This window comes from Primulina tabacum, chromosome 5 (genome assembly GCF_025594145.1).
Source record: "Primulina tabacum isolate GXHZ01 chromosome 5, ASM2559414v2, whole genome shotgun sequence".
Lineage (NCBI taxonomy): Eukaryota > Viridiplantae > Streptophyta > Magnoliopsida > Lamiales > Gesneriaceae > Primulina > Primulina tabacum.
The window spans coordinates 12,166,185-12,186,581 of NC_134554.1; the positions used below are offsets into that span (position 1 = coordinate 12,166,185).

The window sequence follows — 20,397 nt, forward strand, 5'->3', positions numbered from 1 at the left end:
GAGAAATTTTTAAATTAGATGTGGTTTTTTTTTTTCAAATACAAAGTGTACATTCTGAACATGGGTAAAATTATTTTCCAAACATAATAAATGCAAACCACATTACATCGTTACGATTTACAAAGTAAAAGAACTAAGCATTGTAATATCCCTTTAAAACATTCAGCACTCGGTTTGCCACTTCTTGCCCAAACAACCTAGGAAAACTCGATACCAAATCAATCTCGATAGTTTTATTCTTGATTATACCATCCCTTTCAGCTAAATACACCTTCTCCAACTCTCCCACACTTTTCTCCAAACAAGCACATGTATCCAACCAAAACTCCAACAACTCTTTCGCAATCGGACTGATGTGATCCTGAATTATCCCTTCAATGCTCGCTGATTCACTCGTCCCCACGTCTATGGAAACCATGATAGCAGTTGGGGAAACAACAGCTCGAATATATAGAGACGGGGAAAAGTACGGGCTTACCTCGGGAAGCATTTGGAGACGCTGTCTGTGTTTGTCCAACTGAGGATCTTCATAGTATGTTTTGAGGTAGTCTGGATACGCGATCAGGTCTTTTCTTGGAGTGAGATCGAGAATGAGCACAAGGGACGTAGGACTGTTTTGGATGAGTTCCATCAAGAAGTGAGGCGCATCGGTCGCGGGTCTTAGATAGGCCGAGAGGCTGGTTATGTTCAAGGCTCCACCAGATGGTAACTTGCAGTGAATCCAAGCCCCCAACATGAAGTCGATCTGGGACGTGTTTGGATCCCGTAAGAATCGATAATTTTAAATAACATACATACCCCAACATTATGCGACTAAAACAGAGAATTGGGAATCAACAGAATTACCACAGGATAAATTTAAGGGTTGCTTTTCATATGCGATTTACAAACACAAGAAGATCAAACAATGCGTAATATCCCATAACTTTAGGACATATAACTTGAATTTCAAAACAAATTAATCTTAAGAGTTTTCTGGTTTGTTCAATCGTGTTTAGATTAATCTGCCAAAGCTTCCGCAAATGTTTAATTAGAGGATCCACTTCACGCAGTGGTGTAGCTAGGATTCATCTACTATCCTAACATTCAAATTTTTCTATAATCAGTTACAACTTGTAGATAAACAAAAATCTAATAACACGAATTTGTTACTCTGCCCTCTAACATTTCTCCCAGAGCTGAAGTCAATTGAAAAGTAAAATGACTCGAATGAAACGCAAAAATTGAGGTAAATAAACTATACCTGGGACGAAAAGACGCCGGATCTGATGTGGAGAGAAGCCTGGGCAGTGGAAGTTGGATTCCGAAAATGTTGAACTCCGGGCGGGAGAGTACAAGGTTGGAGCAAGGATCCGACCCGGTTCTCAACAGACGATACCAACTCCACCATCAGGTCTCTGTGCGGGCCAGAAACGTAAGGGAACTCCATGAACTTCGCTCTGAGCTCATTGTCGGAACTCATGGATGTGTCGGAACAGGAAACTCGGGATCTCGCGGGATATGATCGAGAAGTTGAAGTTGAACAAGGTGGAGTGAATTGGCAACAAGAGTTTAAGATTGTAGCCATATGAGCAATCGGGTTCTTCGTTAGTGACATTTATTATTTGAAACCTGTAGATATTTTATTAGTCCATCCACGACTTTGAATATTTATGGACTCCATAATCCATATTTATTATAAATTCGTAACCGGATATTGCTCTGACACACAAATCAATGGTGTGCAGTGGTGAATATTTAGATAGAGAGAATATTTGGATGACGTGACATGTATTATATCCACCATTATGGATGCCCTTAAAAAGGATTATGTGGCAATGTTAATATTTGAACCAGAACACTTAAATAGTTGATAAATATGTGAAGAATCCCTTGATCTAGTGTAATACACTTAAATTTTTTTTTAAAATTTAAATAAAGTATTTAAACATAGAAAAAATTGCATATAATTAAACATTTTAAAACCACACCTAATTAAAATTTAAATTTTACACATAATTTTAAAAAAATATAATTTAAAAATCAGTACAGAATATTTAAAAAAAAATACACATAAATATAAAACACGGAGAAAACAAATAATTAATTATTCATTTCCATATAATTGTTTTATAATTGATTTTAATTTTAAAATTTATTATTTTTATTTTTAATAATTTAAAACGACCATATAAATATGGCAATTGGATTCTTGGTAGATTTTTTTTAAAAAATGTTTCAAGCGGGTTTTATAATTTAATTATTTTATATTAACTCTTTTTCACGTAACTGACCCACTCTAAAAATTTGTATCAATATTTACTTTATATTCGACATGATATAACAAATTTGGTTTAATAGGATGTATAGAAAAATTATCTCATTCTATCAAATGTTTAATTGTAATTATAATTTATCCATACATTATTTATTTATCAATAATCAATCAAATCATTACACATAAATCACAATATTACCCTTAATATAAATTGATTATCTATATTAGTTATTATTTATTAAAAGAATAATATTATAATTTATCATCGTTTTTTTTTATGCACACACTCAGAATAATATTATAATAGTATATTATAATTGAGTGTATACTCAATCAATTAAAAGAATTTTTTTTAAAAAAAATAACACTAGTTTAACAATGTTTTACTAATTGTTATATTTATAAAATTATGAATTATATAACAATGTTTTACTAATAGTAATTTATATATGATTTTAATTCATAAAAAATTACGGTGTGCGTGTCTTTTCAGAAAGTTTTAAGCTTGATTTTTTGAAATAACTATAACAAATAGAGACAGAAGAACAAGATAGACTTACACAAGTATTGAGCTGACGGGACAAAGCTGGAGAAATTGTTGTGCTTGAAGTAATTAGGCAACAATATCCTTGCGAATTCCGCCGTCTTCCACACCACAAATGTTGTTCCAATGTTTCTCCATGAGATCACATCGTTACTACTCGGATCGTCCACCATGCTGTAAGTTTTGGTAATAAATGGCGCCGGAACCCATTCTCTGTGCCATATTTTAACTCTTCCCTAATCGACCAGAAAGGCCGTTTGAAAGTGATGAATTCTCCTAGGGACAATTGTTGTGCCTAAAAAATAGTTAAAAAAGCCAACAGATGAAGCCCAATGTAGTTGCAGTTGGCCCAGCGGAAGAACGTTGCTGCCAGTTACGGCCAGTACCCAAGGTGGAAAATCGTGGAAGATCGTGGGGTGATCGTGGAGAGGAGAAACTGATGTGCGGAATGTGACAAAGGGAGGGAAGGGAATCAGAGAAAACCCCCCGACAAATCAACACAAAAAAGCTACAGCAAAAGCTCTGCAGAATTCCTTATCAATTTTATGTCTGTTCATGTCAATTTCTAGTTCTAGTAGCAAAATATTCCAAATATTCCATATGTTTATCAGTCTTCTTTGTAAAAATATTGGCCAAGTTCATAGCAACATAATGATATTTAATGTTGTTAATGGATTCCTCCTATAATCTTGTCATATTCCTCATTCTGTGTTTACGTTTTTGAGCCATTTCGAAGGAACTATAACTAACGGTCGAATCGAGACTCGCAACGCTTGGTAAACGAAGTCGGATCATTTAATATTTGGCACGAACACGTGCCTGGCACGCCCCGCAATTTTTGAGACAAACAGGATGATTAATCAGAATCTAAATATCAAGAGGGAAGTTGAGGGATAGAATTTTAGAACATATCAAATCATCCTCATGAATCGAGAGGAACGAGTTTTAAAGAACTAGCTGGCAACTTTCATATTGATATTTTTTTCATCATAAACTTCTTCTTCTTCCACTTTCTTTGACAATGGTGAGAGGACGTTTATGTTATTTTTTTCGTACAGAAGAATACAAAATAATATAATGCGGCGGTCAAACGAAATCAAGAAAGTTATGTTGTGTTTCTTGAAATATTTAGAAAAAAAAAATAGTTTACTTCAAACTTGAACCAATTTAGCGGGCGCCCATTCATTTATCGGTGATATTTCGGTCCATTGATATAGAAATTGCATACAAAGTTAATTCCAAAATATTTTAATTCACGTATCGTTTTTATGTTCGCTCTTACTACTTTTATATACATAACGTACATCATTTATTAATGTGTGTACGTATAGAGAATTAGGTCTTGACATGAGTATAGTTTTACAGAGAAAAATAAACATTAAGCATAGGATTTGAAACAGAAAGGAAAAAGAATGTCTTAACAAGATCCCAATATTATCCCGTACTTAATGCGAATGGTAAGACATTGATTGTTTCATCTTTGCTTAATTTGTTCAATGTATGGTTCAGATTCTACAAAAAATTAATATTCATACATCATTAACTTATTAAAGTATATTAATTTATCATTTTTATATTATACGTCTTCCATGGATGTCATGTATTATGTTTTGATAGAAATACGACTGTCGGTAAGGCCTAATGTATATCCACATTTTTATGGTAGTACGCTTTAATTCCATAAGCATTGGTTTGTGCTTATGGGTCCCTATCTTCATGCTTGGGAAATAGGAAGGCTTTCGGCCCTCCAAACCAACAGAAAGATGAAGAAAATATGTTACAGTTGACCCAGATCAAACAAATAGATCGATGTCATAGTAGATAAGGTCAATTAATTAATTGCTCAAAGTCATGTCTTTGTTGTGAAAAATAAAAATTTATGGTAAAAAGTAAAAATCTCAAACTCTCAAAATTTACCAAACTACACACTTTTTCTCTCTACTCAATTGTGAATTTCTTCACAAATGGTGAGGCTATTTATAGAATTTCTTTACAAATAATCCAAAAATAAAATACATCATTACCTACATCATCACACACTAATTTTCAATATTTACAACTCTTATTTTCAACATTCAAATATTCAATACACACATTTTAAATATATTATTTTCAACACTTCCCCTTGTGATGATGATCATGATACGATGATGTCTTTATTACGTGTTTTTGTACTGCCTCGTTAAAAACCTTACTAGTAAAAACCCATTGGGATAAAAACCATAGTAAGGGAAAAAGAGTGCAGTCACGTAAATTCCCCCTCATGTTGACATGAACAATTCTTCACAAATTTCGTAGATTGCGCATCCCAATATTATATATGTGCTTTCTGAATATTGTCGTAGGAAGTGCCTTTGTGAAGAGATCTGATGAGCTTTCACTTGATTGAATGTGACGAACATCAATACATTTATTTTTCTCAAGCTCCTTGGTGAATGCAAAAAACTTAGAAGGAATATGTTTAGTTCTGTCGTTTTTTATGTATCCTTCTTTCATTTGAGCAACACATGCAGCATTATCTTCATATAGTATCACATGCTTCTCGTCGAATGATAATCCGCATGGGATTTGGATATGTTGGGTCATTGATTTTAACCACACACATTCACGACTTGCTTCATGTAGTGCAATAATCTCGGCATGATTTGATGAAGTTGTTACGAACGTTTGTTTCTGTTAACGCCAAGAAATTGCAGTGCCTCCACGAGTAAATACATATCCAGTTTGGGAACGTGCCTTGGGTGGATCAAATAAGTATCCAGCATCGGCATAACCAATTATACTTGGATTAGCATCTTTTGAATACAAAAGTCTCAAGTCTGTCGTTCCTCGTAGATAACGGAATATATGTTTAATTCCGTTCCAGTGACTCTTTGTTGGATATGTGCTAAATCTTGCCAACAAATTTACGGCAAAAGATATATCAGGCCTTGTACAATTTGTAAGATACATAAGGGCACCGATAACACTTAGATATGGTACTTCTGGACCAAGAATATCTTCATCATCTTCACATGGACGGAATGGATCTTTTTCTATGTTTAATGATCTAACAACCATTGGAGTACTTAAATGATTTGATTTATCCATATTAAAACGTTTAAGGATCTTTTCTGTATAATTTGTCTGGTGAACAAACATTTCACATTCTTTTTGTTCAATTTGTAAACCCAGACAATACTTGGTTTTTCCAAGATCTTTCATTTCAAATTCTTCCTTCAAGTATGACACAACTTCTTGAATTTCCTTATTCGTTCCAATGATGTTTAAATCATCAACATATACAGCAATAATTACGCATCCGGATGTTGTTTTCTTAATGAAAACACAAGGGCATATTGAATTATTTACATATCCATTTTTCATCAAGTGATCACTTAGTCGATTATACCACATTCGACCGGATTGCTTTAACCCATATAATGATCTTTGTAATTTCACATAATAACATTCTCTGGGTTTTGAACTTTGTGCTTCATGCATCTTAAATCCTTCAGGGATTTTCATATATATATTACTATCAAGTGATCCATATAAGTAAGATGTAACAACATCCATAAGACGCATTTCTAAATTTTCAGATACCGCCAAACTAATCAAATACCGAAACGTAATTGCATCCATCACGGGAGAATACGTTTTTTCATAATCAATTTCAGGCCTTTGAGAAAAACCTTGTGCAACAAGTCGAGCTTTATATCTTACTATTTCATTTTTCTCATTTCGCTTTCGAATAAAAACACATTTGTATCCAACAGGTTTTACACCTTCAGGTGTAAGGACTATAGGTCCAAAAACATTACGTTTATTTAGTGAATCCAATTCAACCTGGATGGCTTCTTTCCATTTTATCCAATCCTGCCGATTTTTACATTCACCAAAAGATTTTGGTTCATGATCTTCATTATCATTTATGATGTCGATTGCCACATTATAAGAAAATATATCATCAATTTCTTTTATATCTATTCGGTTCCATATTTTTCCAGTATTAATGTAATTGATAGATATTTCACGATTCTCGTCAGTTTGTGTTTCTGACAGAACATTTTCATCATCATGTGTTTCTTCAGGAACATCATTCTCTATTTTGTGATTATCATGTGTTTCTTCAGGAACATCATTTTCTCTTTTGTGATCATCGTGTTTCTCTATGAATTTTCTTTTTCGAGGATTTTTATCCTTGGAACTGACTGGCCTTCCACGCTTCAGGCGTTTAATGACATCATGAGTATTTTCAATTTGTTTCTTCGGAATTTCAATTCGAGCAGGGGTATTTGCAGCATGTATATATGATTTAGTTACCCCTTTTGTGTCTGCAAATGCATCTGGTATTTGATTTGCTATTCTTTGCAAGTGCACAATTTGCTGTACATCTTTTTCACATTGTTTTGTTCTTGGATCCAGATGTAACAATGATGATACATACCATGTAATTTCCTTTTCGGTATGTTTTTGTTCTCCCCCTAACATTGGGAAGATTTCCTCATTAAAATGACAATCAGCAAAACGTGCTATGAACACGTCGCCTGTCTGATGTTCAAGATATCGAATGATTGATGGACTATTATAACCGATATAAATTCCAACCTTTCTTTGAGGTCCCATTTTATTTCGTTGCGGTGGTGCAATAGACACATACACCATACATCCAAACATTCTAAGATGAGAAATGTCTGGTTCTTTACCAAATGCAAGCTGCAATGGGGAATATTTATGATATGCGCTTGGTCTGATGCGAATTAATGAAGCATCATGTAAAATTGCATGTCCCCATATAGAAATAGGGAGCTTTGTTTTCATAATCATTGGTCTAGCAATCATTTGCAGACGTTTAATCAATGATTCAGCCAATCCATTCTGTGTATGTACATGAGCAACATGATGTTCAACAATGATTCCCATAGACATACAATAATACTTGAAAGTTTGGGAAGTAAATTCACCAGCATTATCAAGTCTAATTTTCTTGATTGTATAATCGAGAAATTGATTCCTCAATTTTATTATTTGAGCAAGTAATCTTGCAAATGCAACATTTCGAATTGACAATAAACATACATGTGACCATCTGCTGGAGGCATCAATTAATAACAAAAAGTATCTGAATGGTCCACATGGTGGATGGATTGGTCCACAAATATCACCCTGAATACGTTCAAGAAACATTGGTGATTCAGTTTGGATTTTGGCTGGTGATGGTCTTATAATAAGTTTTCCAAGAGAACATGCTTTACATTGAAACTTATTATTCTGAAAGATCTTCTGGTCTTTCAGTGGATGACCATGTGTATTTTCTATAATTCTTCGCATCATTGTTGAACCATGATATCCTAATCGATCATGCCAATTGGTTAATATTGAAGAATTATCTACTACCATGTTTGATTCAATGGGACTTATATGTGTATAATGCAATCCAGTAGGGAGCATTGGTAGTTTTTCAATCACATATTTCTTTCCTGATTTATATGTGATAAGACACATATATTTCTCATTCCCTTCATTCATTGTTTGAGTATCATACCCATGGGAATATATATCATTAAAACTCAACAAATTTCTTTTCGATTGTGGTGAATATAAAGCATCATTGATCAAAAATTTTGTACCATTAAGTAACAAAAATTGTGCTTTACCACATCCTTCAATCAAGTCTACAGGACCTGATATTGTATTCACTGTTGTTTTTAGTTCTAAGAAATATCTTTTATCTCGGAGGATAGTGTGCGTTGTACCACTATCGGGTATGCAAACTTCAGCTTTGCTCATAGCATTTTCCATATTTGAACTTCAAAAAAAATATGCAATGAAATAAAATTACTGGCAATACATATGTAAATATAACACATATCATAATAAAATATTATTATATGAATACATGAAAAATAAATTATTGTAAATTTATATTCTACCATTATATTGTTCATTCTCAGAGAAATCATTGAGAAAATCAGTAGCATCAATATTGTTCATTTCTATCCCACCAACATATTGATCATTTCCAGAGAAATCATTCATAAAATCAGCAGCATCAAAATGAGTTGAATCACTCAAACGGTCACTGCGTTCAGTGAAGTTGTTCTCTTTTTCTTTCTCCTTTATCGATTCTTTATAGAGCTTGCAAAGGTGCTCAGGGGCTCGACAAATACGAGACCAATGTCCTGGAGTGCCGCATCTGAAACAAGAACTTTCAAATCTTTTAGAGTGATTTTCATTAACACTCATGTTCTCATGATGCCTTTTCTGTGGGTGGTTCGTGACGCCCTTTTGAGATGAGTTATAAAAATAACTATCTCTATTGTTTTCAAAACCACGGCCTCGACCACGACCACGACCAATTCCACGTCCACATCCACGTCCACGACCTCGACCTCGACCTCGACCAAAACCTTGTCTTTGAATTTGATTTTGGTTTCCAGGTTTAAATTCATTTTTACTTACAACATTTACTTCTGGAAATGCTGTTGATCCAGTGGGTCGGGACTGATGATTTCTCATTAGCAGCTCGTTGTTCTTTTCCACCACAAGAAGACAGGCGATGAGTTCAGAATATCTCGCAAATCCACGTACTCTATATTGTTGCTGTAAAGTTATATTTGATGCGTGAAACGTGGAAAATGTTTTTTCAAGCATTTCCGATTCTGTAACCTCATGTCCACAAAATTTTAGCTGTGAGATTATTCGATACATCGCTGAATTATAATCACTGACTTTCTTAAAATCTTGGAATCTTAACATATTCCATTCATCACGGGCGGTCGGAAGTATAACTTCCCTTATATGTTCAAATCTTTCTTTCAATCCTTTCCACAGAGCCATGTGATCTTTTTCGATGAGATATTCACATTTTAAACCTTCATCGAGATGTCGACCCAAAAATATTATAGCTTTTGGTTTTTCTTGTGATGAAGATATACCATTTTCTTTAATGGTCTCGCTTAGATCCAATGACTCAAGATGCATTTCTACATCGAGAAGTCCATGGCATATAATTTTTTTCCCGTGATGTCGAGCGCAACAAATTCGAGCTTTGTCAAATTTGACATGGTGGTACTAAAAAAAATTACGATGCATTTTATTAGTTAATGAATATTGCAATACAAAGTAATGGATAAACAACAAGTACAAGCATTTGTAAAAATAAAGAAAACACACGAGGAGGATATTCTCCGATAAATAAAAGACTCGTGAGTATCATAACCAAAATAATTAAAAATAACCTTGAGAAAGTCATCTTCTTTTTTCTTCGAAAAATTTGATGAAGAATAATTTTTAGAGAATAGGAGAAAGTTGGAGTGATTGAAAGAGTTTGTGAGATCATATTTATAGGGCAAAAACTAGCCGTTTTGTTACCGTTTATGACCGTTGGTGTACAAAAATATAAATGTATGTATTTGTATAATTTTATGGTAATAATATGGTGTATATAATATTAGTCATGTTTAAATAATTATTTATATCGTATCACATTATTATAATGATGTGTTATAAGTTATTTTGTTTAAAAATCTTATAGGCTTTTATACTTGTCGTATCCCTTACCGGGAGTGTGAGATGTCGTCTTAACATCCTCCCAGGATTTATAACAAGTTTTTGAAAAATTTATTTTTATTATTTCTAATAATAACATTATATTATATATTAAATATATACACAATAAATAAATAACAGTAAAATAAATATTATTACTTTTGTTACCTTTTTCTTCTGTTTGGAGCTTGGAAAAGTATGGAGGACTTTTAGAGCTTCGTGCTGATAACGTGTTGTGAAAAGTAAAAATTTATGGTAAAAAGTAAAAATCTCAAGCTCTCAAAATTTACCAAACTACACACTCTATAATATTTTTCTCTCTACTCAATTGTCAATTTCTTCACAAATGGTGAGACTATTTATAAAATTTCTTTACAAATAATCCAAAAATAAAATATATCATTACCTACATCATCACACACTAATTTTCAATATTTACAACTCTTATTTTCAACATTCAAATATTTAACATTCAAATATTCAATACACACATTTTAAATGTTATTTTTCAACATTTAAATATATTATTTTCAACAGTCTTTTTATTGTTATTATTATTATTACAACTTCGGGTGAGCTATATGGAGAGATGTTCATGTCAAACCAGCTAACAAGTTGTTAACAGCAGAGTTTTTTTGATAATAAGATATATAAAACCAGCCCTCCAAGAACTTTTGGTGTTCTGCAATGGAATAACACTGGAATAACGACCTCGGCTGAGGTGGGGTGAAATGGAATATACAAAAACTAGCAAATTGAACTTCATTCGAATAAAGATACAATAAGGGTCATCTCATTTAATCCCGGATTTTTTTGGAGTACAACGTAATTTACGCGCATGTATATAATCTAAGCATCATATGAATGTTTGAATAACATATAACGTCAAATGAAAATTTTGAATGACGAAACTAAAATTTTAAAACTTTCGTTGTAACTTGGGGTGAGAAATTGGTAAACCAACACTTCCACCGTCAAAAAACGAAATCTTTAAGAAATATCAGAAGAAAAATCTGATAAAATATCAGTCGAAGGAAAACAAAAGAGGCTATATATATTATCATATTTCTTATTAGTTACAAACAACAGAAAAAATAAAAACCAAAAATCTTGGTCTCAATCAAATCGTGTGGGTTTAATTAAATCCGTACTCAGGAAACTCCAACCCTGCGAAAGTTAAACCTTGGATTGGTAGCAAGCCACATATTAATATTATTTTCAAAATATCAACTTTTTTTTTTCTGATCAATCTTCTTAATCTTATCTCTATAAATATGTTATTTATATATTTTTCTTACTATTTATATATAATAATAATCGACATTGGACGTGTCTAAAATATTTTATAACTCGTTTCTAAATAAAAATTTATTGTCACAAACAGGGTCGATCCTAATAATATTTGGGCCCGAGTCTAACTTTTAAAAACATGCCTCCGAATCATAGTGTGTGTTCATATTTTTTTTAGTTCTGTAGCAATTTTTCAAATTAAATCAATACGTCAAAGACAATATAAAAAACTAAATAAATAAAAATATCAAACATGTCCAAAATGATCACTAAAAAACAACCCGCCTAACAGTTTTAGAGCTAAAAATACTAATCAAGTATGTATAATCAAGTTGTTCAGTAATTTCTTTCTCAATCGATAACATAGCCAATCCATTCAATCTTTCTCGTGACATGGTTGATCGGAGAAAAGTTTTGATGAGCTTTAATACAGAGGCAGACAAATAGCTCGTACGAAGAAAGAGAACTTGTCATACGTGGGGCGAAACAAAAAACATGAGCAAACAGAGACAACAGAGTCTGAGAAAGACTCGTGACCAAAATTTCGAGAAAAAATACTTTGAATTAAAACAGAAAATACACTATACATTGAAAGCCGGATAAGCATTACATCCACCAAAATTTCAGTCAAAAGCGCAGAATATAGATACCACATAAAGCCCCGAAGAAAGTAAAAAACTACAATAAAAAATTAGAAGCCCGAACAAAGCAAATACGAGAAAATAGACTTACAGCTCCTCACGAGTCTTTCAATCAAACCTAGAGATGACGCAACGACCGGAGTCGATTAGAGCTTGTCTGCAGATGAATATTGGGGAAAATTGAGGAATAAATCGATAACATGCTAAGCAAGTTCCATTTAATAAATACTTGATTTTGGGCTATCCAGTAACTAGTATTTATATAATAATTTTTTTAAAAAAATTTGGACCCCAAAAAAAAAATGGGTCCGAGTCATTGAACTCATTTGACTCTTAATAAACACGACCCTGGTCACAAATTGACATTTCCTTTCAAAGCTTTTATCCTTCCCAGGCCCCATATTTTGTGGTGCAGGCATTCACATTAACGCACCAGACAACATCTGCCAACCCAACCTTGTCTTTATTTCCTTCCTCCTTCCTTCGACCATTCATGAATTACAATTTTCTCCTTCGGTTATCAAGAATTTTATTTTTGGTCCTTGCCTATGCAACTAAATTTAATCAAAATTGCTTACGGGGGGATGCCTCGCGAGATGGTCACTTGCCTGCCCTAATTTCACCCCTTTTTTTAATCTATAAAATTTCAATTTCCTTTTGAAAAAAATGTAAATAAACCTAGTATTTGATCTCTCTGAGATTTAATTTGAATTTTGAACCCCTAATCCTTGGGTCTCTGCGCCACCCTTGCTAGACGAACACATTGAGGTCTTTGTCAAAATGAACTGCTCGAATTGATCTTTAACTAAGAAATGAATTAATATTCAAAACTATTCAAACTGATATTTTAACAAGAAGGTAAATCAATTAAATTAAATTTCTGTATAATCGAAATTATCAAACTGAAATAGCTAACCTAATAAAAAAGATCGGTCGTATTGAACTGGTTGGTCGGTAGTGATCGACTTTTTACAACCCATCTTGTTTTCAATGTTTTGTCATGTTATCAGTCAATTCACAATTTTAGTTTTGTAACTTGTATTTTTTTTTAAATTTTAGTCATTTTTTTACCGAAATGACGTAGAGCTGGAAAATGATAATGCGATATCAAAAATGCTAACATGACACCGGACATTGGTGACGTGTGTATTTCATGCCATCATTTCGGAGAAAAAGACTAAATTTGAAAAAAAATTATAAGTCATATGATTAAAATTATAAATTGATAGAAAACATGTCTAAAAATAAGAAAATATCCAAAATATAAGACAAAAACATAATTTTCTCACTTGCTAAATTTACAGACTGTAGAATGCAGGACTAGATTTGCAAATTTTCAAACTCAATTTTATTTTTTTTAATAATAATAATTGTATTATTTTTTTTAAAAAAAATAGTAGACAAAATAATATCAGACTAAGTCTCCTTGGGGAGAGTTCTTGCGACAAAAGCGGCGGTATTTACTATTTCGTCGGAACATACAGTTATTTTTTGTTATCATATTCAATTATGTGCTTTCACAAGCCAACAATAGCACGCACAGTCTTCCATTAATTAAAATATTCTGTTCCAAATTTCAAAGATTAATATTTTATTCCTCCGTACCAGTGAGTGAACCCTGTTGTCAATTTCTCTGTCTCTCTCCAACTGTTTGGTCCATCCCGCAAAGGTTTGAACAAGAGTCAAGAAGTCGTCGAAAAGTTAAAGGAGCAAAAAAGTGCGGAAACGTGCCTTTGCTGGATTTTCTTGCTGCATTTTCCGAGTTCGGACCCAATTAAAGGCAAGGATTATGAAAGCCCTTTCTTTTTACTGTCTTTTTTTTTCATTTTCTGGTCCCATGAGTGTGTGTCGTGTGTGCGAGGCAGGAAAAGTAAACCATGTTACGAGGGACAATAATCAAGCTATTTTTGACAACGAAAGGCAGATTTTTTTTAATATTTTTATGTTGTGTTAAAGAATTTCAATTTCATTGAATGATGTTGATGTGATCCACCTTTGCAGCTGGCTCTATCTGTACGTCACAAGTCTATCTGCGGTCCTCTGGCTCAAAACCCATGAACTATTGGACCCGAAGAAATTGACCATTTTGAAATGTTTAACAAATATATTGAGATAGATGTCCGTGCCCCCGCTATCCAGTTACATATCCTATAAAAATCTTTTGTGTGTGGTGACGGGAAGATAGAGTCGATATAGTATAAAACTAAGTCAAAAATAGGACGTTTTGTTGATGATTTTTGCTACTTGTCTATAGATAGATAGATGGTATTTTCCGTAGATAGTGTTGGAGATTTTAATTCTCGAAGCATTTAGGTGATGCCTTCTAACTGTTTGTGAAATTTTGTATTAGGATATGTTTGCTTGAAATTGGGAAGATTTTGAAGCAATGTGGACTACATTTGATCTCAGCTGAAAGTCATGAAGAATCCGAAGTCATTTAGGAACTCAGGTGCCTATACAAGCCCTGGAACGCCGGAATATGGTGATAGTAATGTGGGAGGAACCCCTAAAAGCTGGCATTCAGAACGAGTACCATTGCCAACAAATGGTAACAGGAGTCATATTAGTGCTGCGGCTTTGATGCCCTTTAATAGTGGGCGTGCTTTGCCTTCGAAATGGGATGACGCTGAGAGATGGATTACTAGTCCAATTTCTGGTAATGCTGCTTGCAAAACCTCATATGCGCAGCCTCAAAGGAGACAAAAATCGAAGAGTGGACCTCAGGATCTTGGTTACTTCTCGAACTATTCTCCCATTGTGCCTGTGATTGAAGGTGGGATTGTGAGGAATTATACAGCGAATTCGCCACTTTCAACTGGTGTGCTGATCCCAGATGGGTTGCATGTTCATTATGATGGTGGGATTTTCGAAAAATCTAATTCTTTGTACGCAGAAAATAGTGCGACTTGGAGTAGTAGCGTGCCTGGCTTGTCAGATTTGATTAGTGAAACTTCAGTACCAAGCTCTCAAGGTATATATGGAGTTGTTCTTTCCATTAGTTGTGCGACTTCTATGTGTAACGTACTGCTCATGCATTTACTCAATTGCTATGTCATTTGATCATTATTTAGGCTTGCTGCCTATCGATTGCCAGTTTCGAAGTTCAAGGTTTCTCCATTATTTAAAAACCAGGAATAGGTTCTCTACTCTAGATGAATATATTGAGCTCCGTTCGTCTGAGTTTGTTGGCTCAGAATGAATCAAATCTCCCCAAATTGGATTCGAACCTCTAACTATCCTTCATAGCCAGACCTACCATTTAATATCCGTTTAGTGTGTGGAATGAATTAGTTGATTTTTCTTCCCCAGCACTTAAGATTGGGTGATACTTAATAGTAACCAATTCTTTTGTTGAATCAAACGGCAGATTATAAACTTGACAGCACCAAGGGTGAAGAATCGTTGGTTTCACGGACTGTTTCACGAAGGGATATGGCAACTCAAATGAGCCCAGAGGGAAGTTCTCATTCATCTTCCAAGGGGCGGTTGTCTTTCTCTGTCTTGACTTCTGGAGTCTCTACTTTCTTGATTCCGGATAGGAGTACTCCTGCAGCTAAAGATGAAATCAGGGATGTTCAGGTGGACAGAGGCACGACCATGTCGAGGCACTCAAAAAAACAAGGAATGAGAAAAATGAAGGACTCAGTCAATGCTGATGACTTGCCTTTGTCTTGGAGTATTGCGGAGGCGTCAAGAAACACATCAAGGTATACTTGTGTTTATTCGTGAATAAAATGAAGCTAAACACATTATTCGCCAATGTTGGTCAGCGATGGTTGGTCTTGTTGTCATGTGTGGTTGTCTTTGTGACAATTATCAAAATATGATGCTTGGGTTGTTATATGGTAAATTTGAGTTGTAGCTGCCGAGAGCTTAAAAATCATGAAAAATCATGTCTATCCTCGATGGAAGTATTAGGTTAAATATTAATAGAATATATAATGAAAAGCATATACAATGAACTATTTGAATTTATTTCTATCATAAGGACCTCCCTAAGTTGAAAATTGTTGATTATTGTTCACTTCATGGTTGCTCACGGTTTCTTTTGATGTTTCACATACTCAACAATTAGTAGTATATATTAAAGCTGGTTACGAAAGTGCATCACTTCCTACAAAATTCTTAATGATTTATGTATTTGTGGTGTTTATGCAGATTGCAAAGAGAGGAAGCCAAGATCACAGCTTGGGAGAACTTGCAGAAGGCGAAAGCAGAGGCAGCTATTCACAAACTCGAGGTATAGCGTAACCACATGGTATTATCCAAACACAATTTCTTGTTTGTACTACTGCATCAAAAAAGCGGTGAATTTACCAGTAATGCAAGTATGCAACTCGTATCAACTTACGTATTAACAGTTGCGTCGTACCATAACTTTCCTGATGACTTTGTCATATTGTGTTGCATGCATCACTTGTGGTATACGTAACCTATCTATCCAGTGGGAAAAATAAATGGGGCCATTTATGGAATATTGACTCCATTTTCCTTTCCTCTTCTTTTTCAGATGAATCTTGAAAAGAAGAGATCACAATCGTTGGACAAAATCTTGAAGAAACTCAGAGCTGCACAGATGAAAGCTCAAGCTATGAGAAATCTGCCGTCGGAAAATCATGTGACAAGAACTCACTCGTCTCGTATATGGATTTCCTTTATTAAATATTTCGAGACATGCTCTTTTTGCCATCACTGAGGCTGCCGTAGAAGCTGGTTTCTTGCGTAATCTATTGATGTTTCAAGTGAAAGATGATACTCTTGTTGCCAGCATGACAGTTTGTAAATTTTGTCTCTGTTGCTTCAATTTTATCTTAAATTTGCTGAAGTAGTTGGCAAGTGAAGCAATCTTGACAAAATGGGTACAAACTTCACCTGAGGTTTCTTTTTTCAAGTGTTGATGGGCTAAAACCTAAGATGGATGTGAATTATGTGACATGTAAATAGGGGCGTAAACGAATCAAATCAAATTGAATATTGATAAAATTGAAGGTTCGAATTCGGTAGGAATTAAGTATATTCGAGTTCGAGTTTGATTCGAAACTCAAATTTATTTATTTTTCTGTTCGATTTCGGTAAAAAAAGAAGTTTGAATTCAAGTTCAAAACTTCGACTCGAAATCTTCGAATCTATAAGCTATTTGAACTATTGTTCGGATGTTAAGATTTAACAATGAATGTTTGAAAACTCGAAAACACGAAATATATATATATATATTTAATATGTAATTAAATTAATAAAATATTAAAGTTCGTGAGTAATTCACGATCTATGTGAATTGAATTGAACTTTGTGTGATTTTCTTAAAATATGCATATGCATGAATCAAAAAACAAAAGGTTCTTGTTTCAATTTGGTATGTCGAATTGATATCTTTTTTTTAAAAAAAATAAAATTATCTTGTTGGATTAATAAATAATAGATGCCGATAATTTAACATAAATTGAATCGTGCTCGAGCTCAAATTTAAGTAGACCATTCCCAAGACAAACAATAACTACTATATATTTCATTAACTAACTGCATTAATTGAAATATATGACATTTTGAAATTGTACAGGTGTTAACTGGATCCGATATAAATTAGCTCAGCCGCATCAGCTCGATGTTGTAAGGAGAGGTCAAATGAAAAATTAACGTCCAGTTGTTTTACCAAATTGTTGAATTCTCACATTTAGAATTCAATTATTTGGAATAACGTAAGATTAAAAAAAATATCCCATAATTTGTCCAGGTTCAAGCTACCAAAGAAACCCGTAAGACCGTAACTCCGTAAGCTATCTTTTATTGGCTCCCACTTTTAATCAATTATATTGAATTGTAAAGTGACAAATTGCGGATAAAGGGAGATAAATCCAAGGAAATGGGCGGCGGCGCAGTAGTCTGTTTGATACATTTTATATTTATTATGATATGTGTGATCTTCTTTCTTTATGATTTTTTCGGGTACACGTGAGTGATGACATAAACACTCTGGAAGACATATTTTGATACATCATAGACTATCATCGAATACGAGACATTACATTATAATTTATAATACATAAAATGTATCGAGATCTAACTCACTAGTAATATTGTCCCTTCTAATATATAAACCTCACTACTTTAAAACCTAATACTAGTGTAGGTGATTGGAGAAGAAGCCCTTAGACAAATCTTACATCACAAATCAATGGAAGAAATATTGAACATTTAAGTGTGTATGTGTCCATCTCTAATAATGTGTTTTAAAGCCGTTTACCTATGTAAAAGGAACTAATAGACTAGGAGGGGACAAAATGATATTTTAAATGTCAGTATCTTTTAAGTGAAGAAATATATCGACAAATCACGTTTGTTCGCTGATTAGCAGATTGAACGGTTAAAAATTGCAGAGTTTCGACCGACCCTTTCTGGTTTTGTTACGTCTAAAACATTTAGAACGTGCGAACATGTGAATGCATACAAAATGTGAATGGTTTTGATTGGCATACAAAATTCATCTCTATATGTCTTGGGCCAGTTGAATGACCCATTCTAACTTAAATTGTAGCCACTCCTTTTAATTTATTATCGCCCAATTCAAGTATAAATTTTACTATAAATGGATACTGCGACTTGCGAGGATTTACATCATAGATTACTAAATTCTAAGTATTTTAATCAAATGCACACCAAGGAACTCGAATATCCTATATCTAATTCAATTTTATACAAAAGAATTTTTAATTAACGACATGAATTCAGGAGTTGAGTTTATCAAGTTAATTGCTCCCTAAATTTAATGGGGTAGCTTGTTGTGAACAAAGTGAGACATTTAATGTCGTCTTAAATTTTACAAAATCAGATACTCCCAAAGACATGGATTGGTTTCCCGTCTGGTCTTTGGTCGGTGTAACATGCAGTTAGCTGTGCTTAAGATAATATTTGTCGATTAGTAAAATATATTTACTCTTGTGAGACGGTCTCACGAATATTTATCCGTGAGACGAATCAACCCTACCGATATTCACAATAAAAAGTAATACTCTTAGCATAAAAAATAATACTTATTCATGGATAACCTAAATAAGATATATGTCTCACAAAATACGACTCGTGAGACAATCTCACACAAATTTTTGTTATATATTTATTGGATAAATCGGATATATTAATTTTATAGTTGCCTCACAAGGGCATTTTGGGGGATGGCCACATGGAGTATTACTAATTTTTTCATGAAAAAAAAAAAAAAAAAAACACAAACACACACATATAATACTGTTTTCCGTCCCAAATATAAAAAGCTATATTTCATTTTTTATATATATATAGACAATTTTCGATATTTAATATTATTTTATCTATTATTTTTTCAATCTACCTTCATTAAGTACATTTATCGGTTCCAATAATTTTTTATCTTATGAAACATATATTAAATAAGGTAAAATAGAAAATTTTATCGTAAAATTTACTTTTTTTAATAATTTCTTAATCAGTGTGAAAAACGCACAAACTTAAATATATATGAGGTGGAGAAAGTATAATTTTCATAAATGATTTCAATAACTTTTATGTTGTATAGAAACAAAATTTCCGGTTGTTAAATTTCGCAAAATTTATGAAATGGCGTCGTCATGTTCATGTGATACGTCTTGATAAATTTTGGTTCCGAGATGCTTCATTTTGTCTCTGCCGATGACTGTTAATTTGTTAGGAAAGAGATGTAGCTAGAATGACGACCGAGTAAAGTAAACAATTACATCCATTTTATGCCTAATTAATTTGTTGGAAATTGCATTTCATCGTTTTTATACTGAATTCCATAAAGTCCCCACATTTATTAATTTACACAGACAATAGGTTTGCTTTACCAAGAATTTCCAAAGACGTGGTGGTATACAAATTGACATCACTTGAAATCAGTTACAAATTTAAAGAAAAATCTTTACAAATTACTCATTTTTCAAAAAAAAAAAAAAAAAAAAAAAAAACCCTTCAGAGAAAATTTTCACCTATTAGCAGTTTCCAGTCAGACACGCTTCAAATTCCCCTCTCTAGTGTGGTGTGAACTAAAAATAATATAAATAATGAATATAATAAGTAGATGTAAAACGAAGATTTAGAGGTCAACGGTTCCAGAACGTGGACTGGTAATTAGCCTCCGC

The 20,397-nt window shown here is 33.3% G+C and overlaps 2 protein-coding genes across 2 annotated transcripts; one reads left to right on the forward strand and one right to left on the reverse strand.

Moving 5' to 3' along the window:
• Positions 1-63: 63 nt before the first annotated feature.
• Positions 64-1,623, reverse strand: LOC142546632 (red chlorophyll catabolite reductase). The gene is made up of 2 exons (XM_075654457.1): positions 1,244-1,623; positions 64-745 (listed from the first exon to the last, which is right to left on the reverse strand). Exons 1-2 carry the CDS (start codon positions 1,595-1,597, stop codon positions 134-136), a joined length of 966 nt encoding a protein of 321 aa, XP_075510572.1. The 5' UTR covers positions 1,598-1,623; the 3' UTR covers positions 64-133.
• A 12,576-nt stretch (positions 1,624-14,199) lies between these two features.
• On the forward strand, positions 14,200-17,295 carry LOC142546633 (uncharacterized). The gene is made up of 4 exons (XM_075654458.1): positions 14,200-15,236; positions 15,633-15,972; positions 16,424-16,505; positions 16,776-17,295. The coding sequence occupies exons 1-4, from the start codon at positions 14,684-14,686 to the stop codon at positions 16,959-16,961; spliced, it is 1,161 nt and encodes a 386-aa protein (XP_075510573.1). The 5' UTR covers positions 14,200-14,683; the 3' UTR covers positions 16,962-17,295.
• The last annotated feature ends 3,102 nt before the right edge of the window (positions 17,296-20,397 follow it).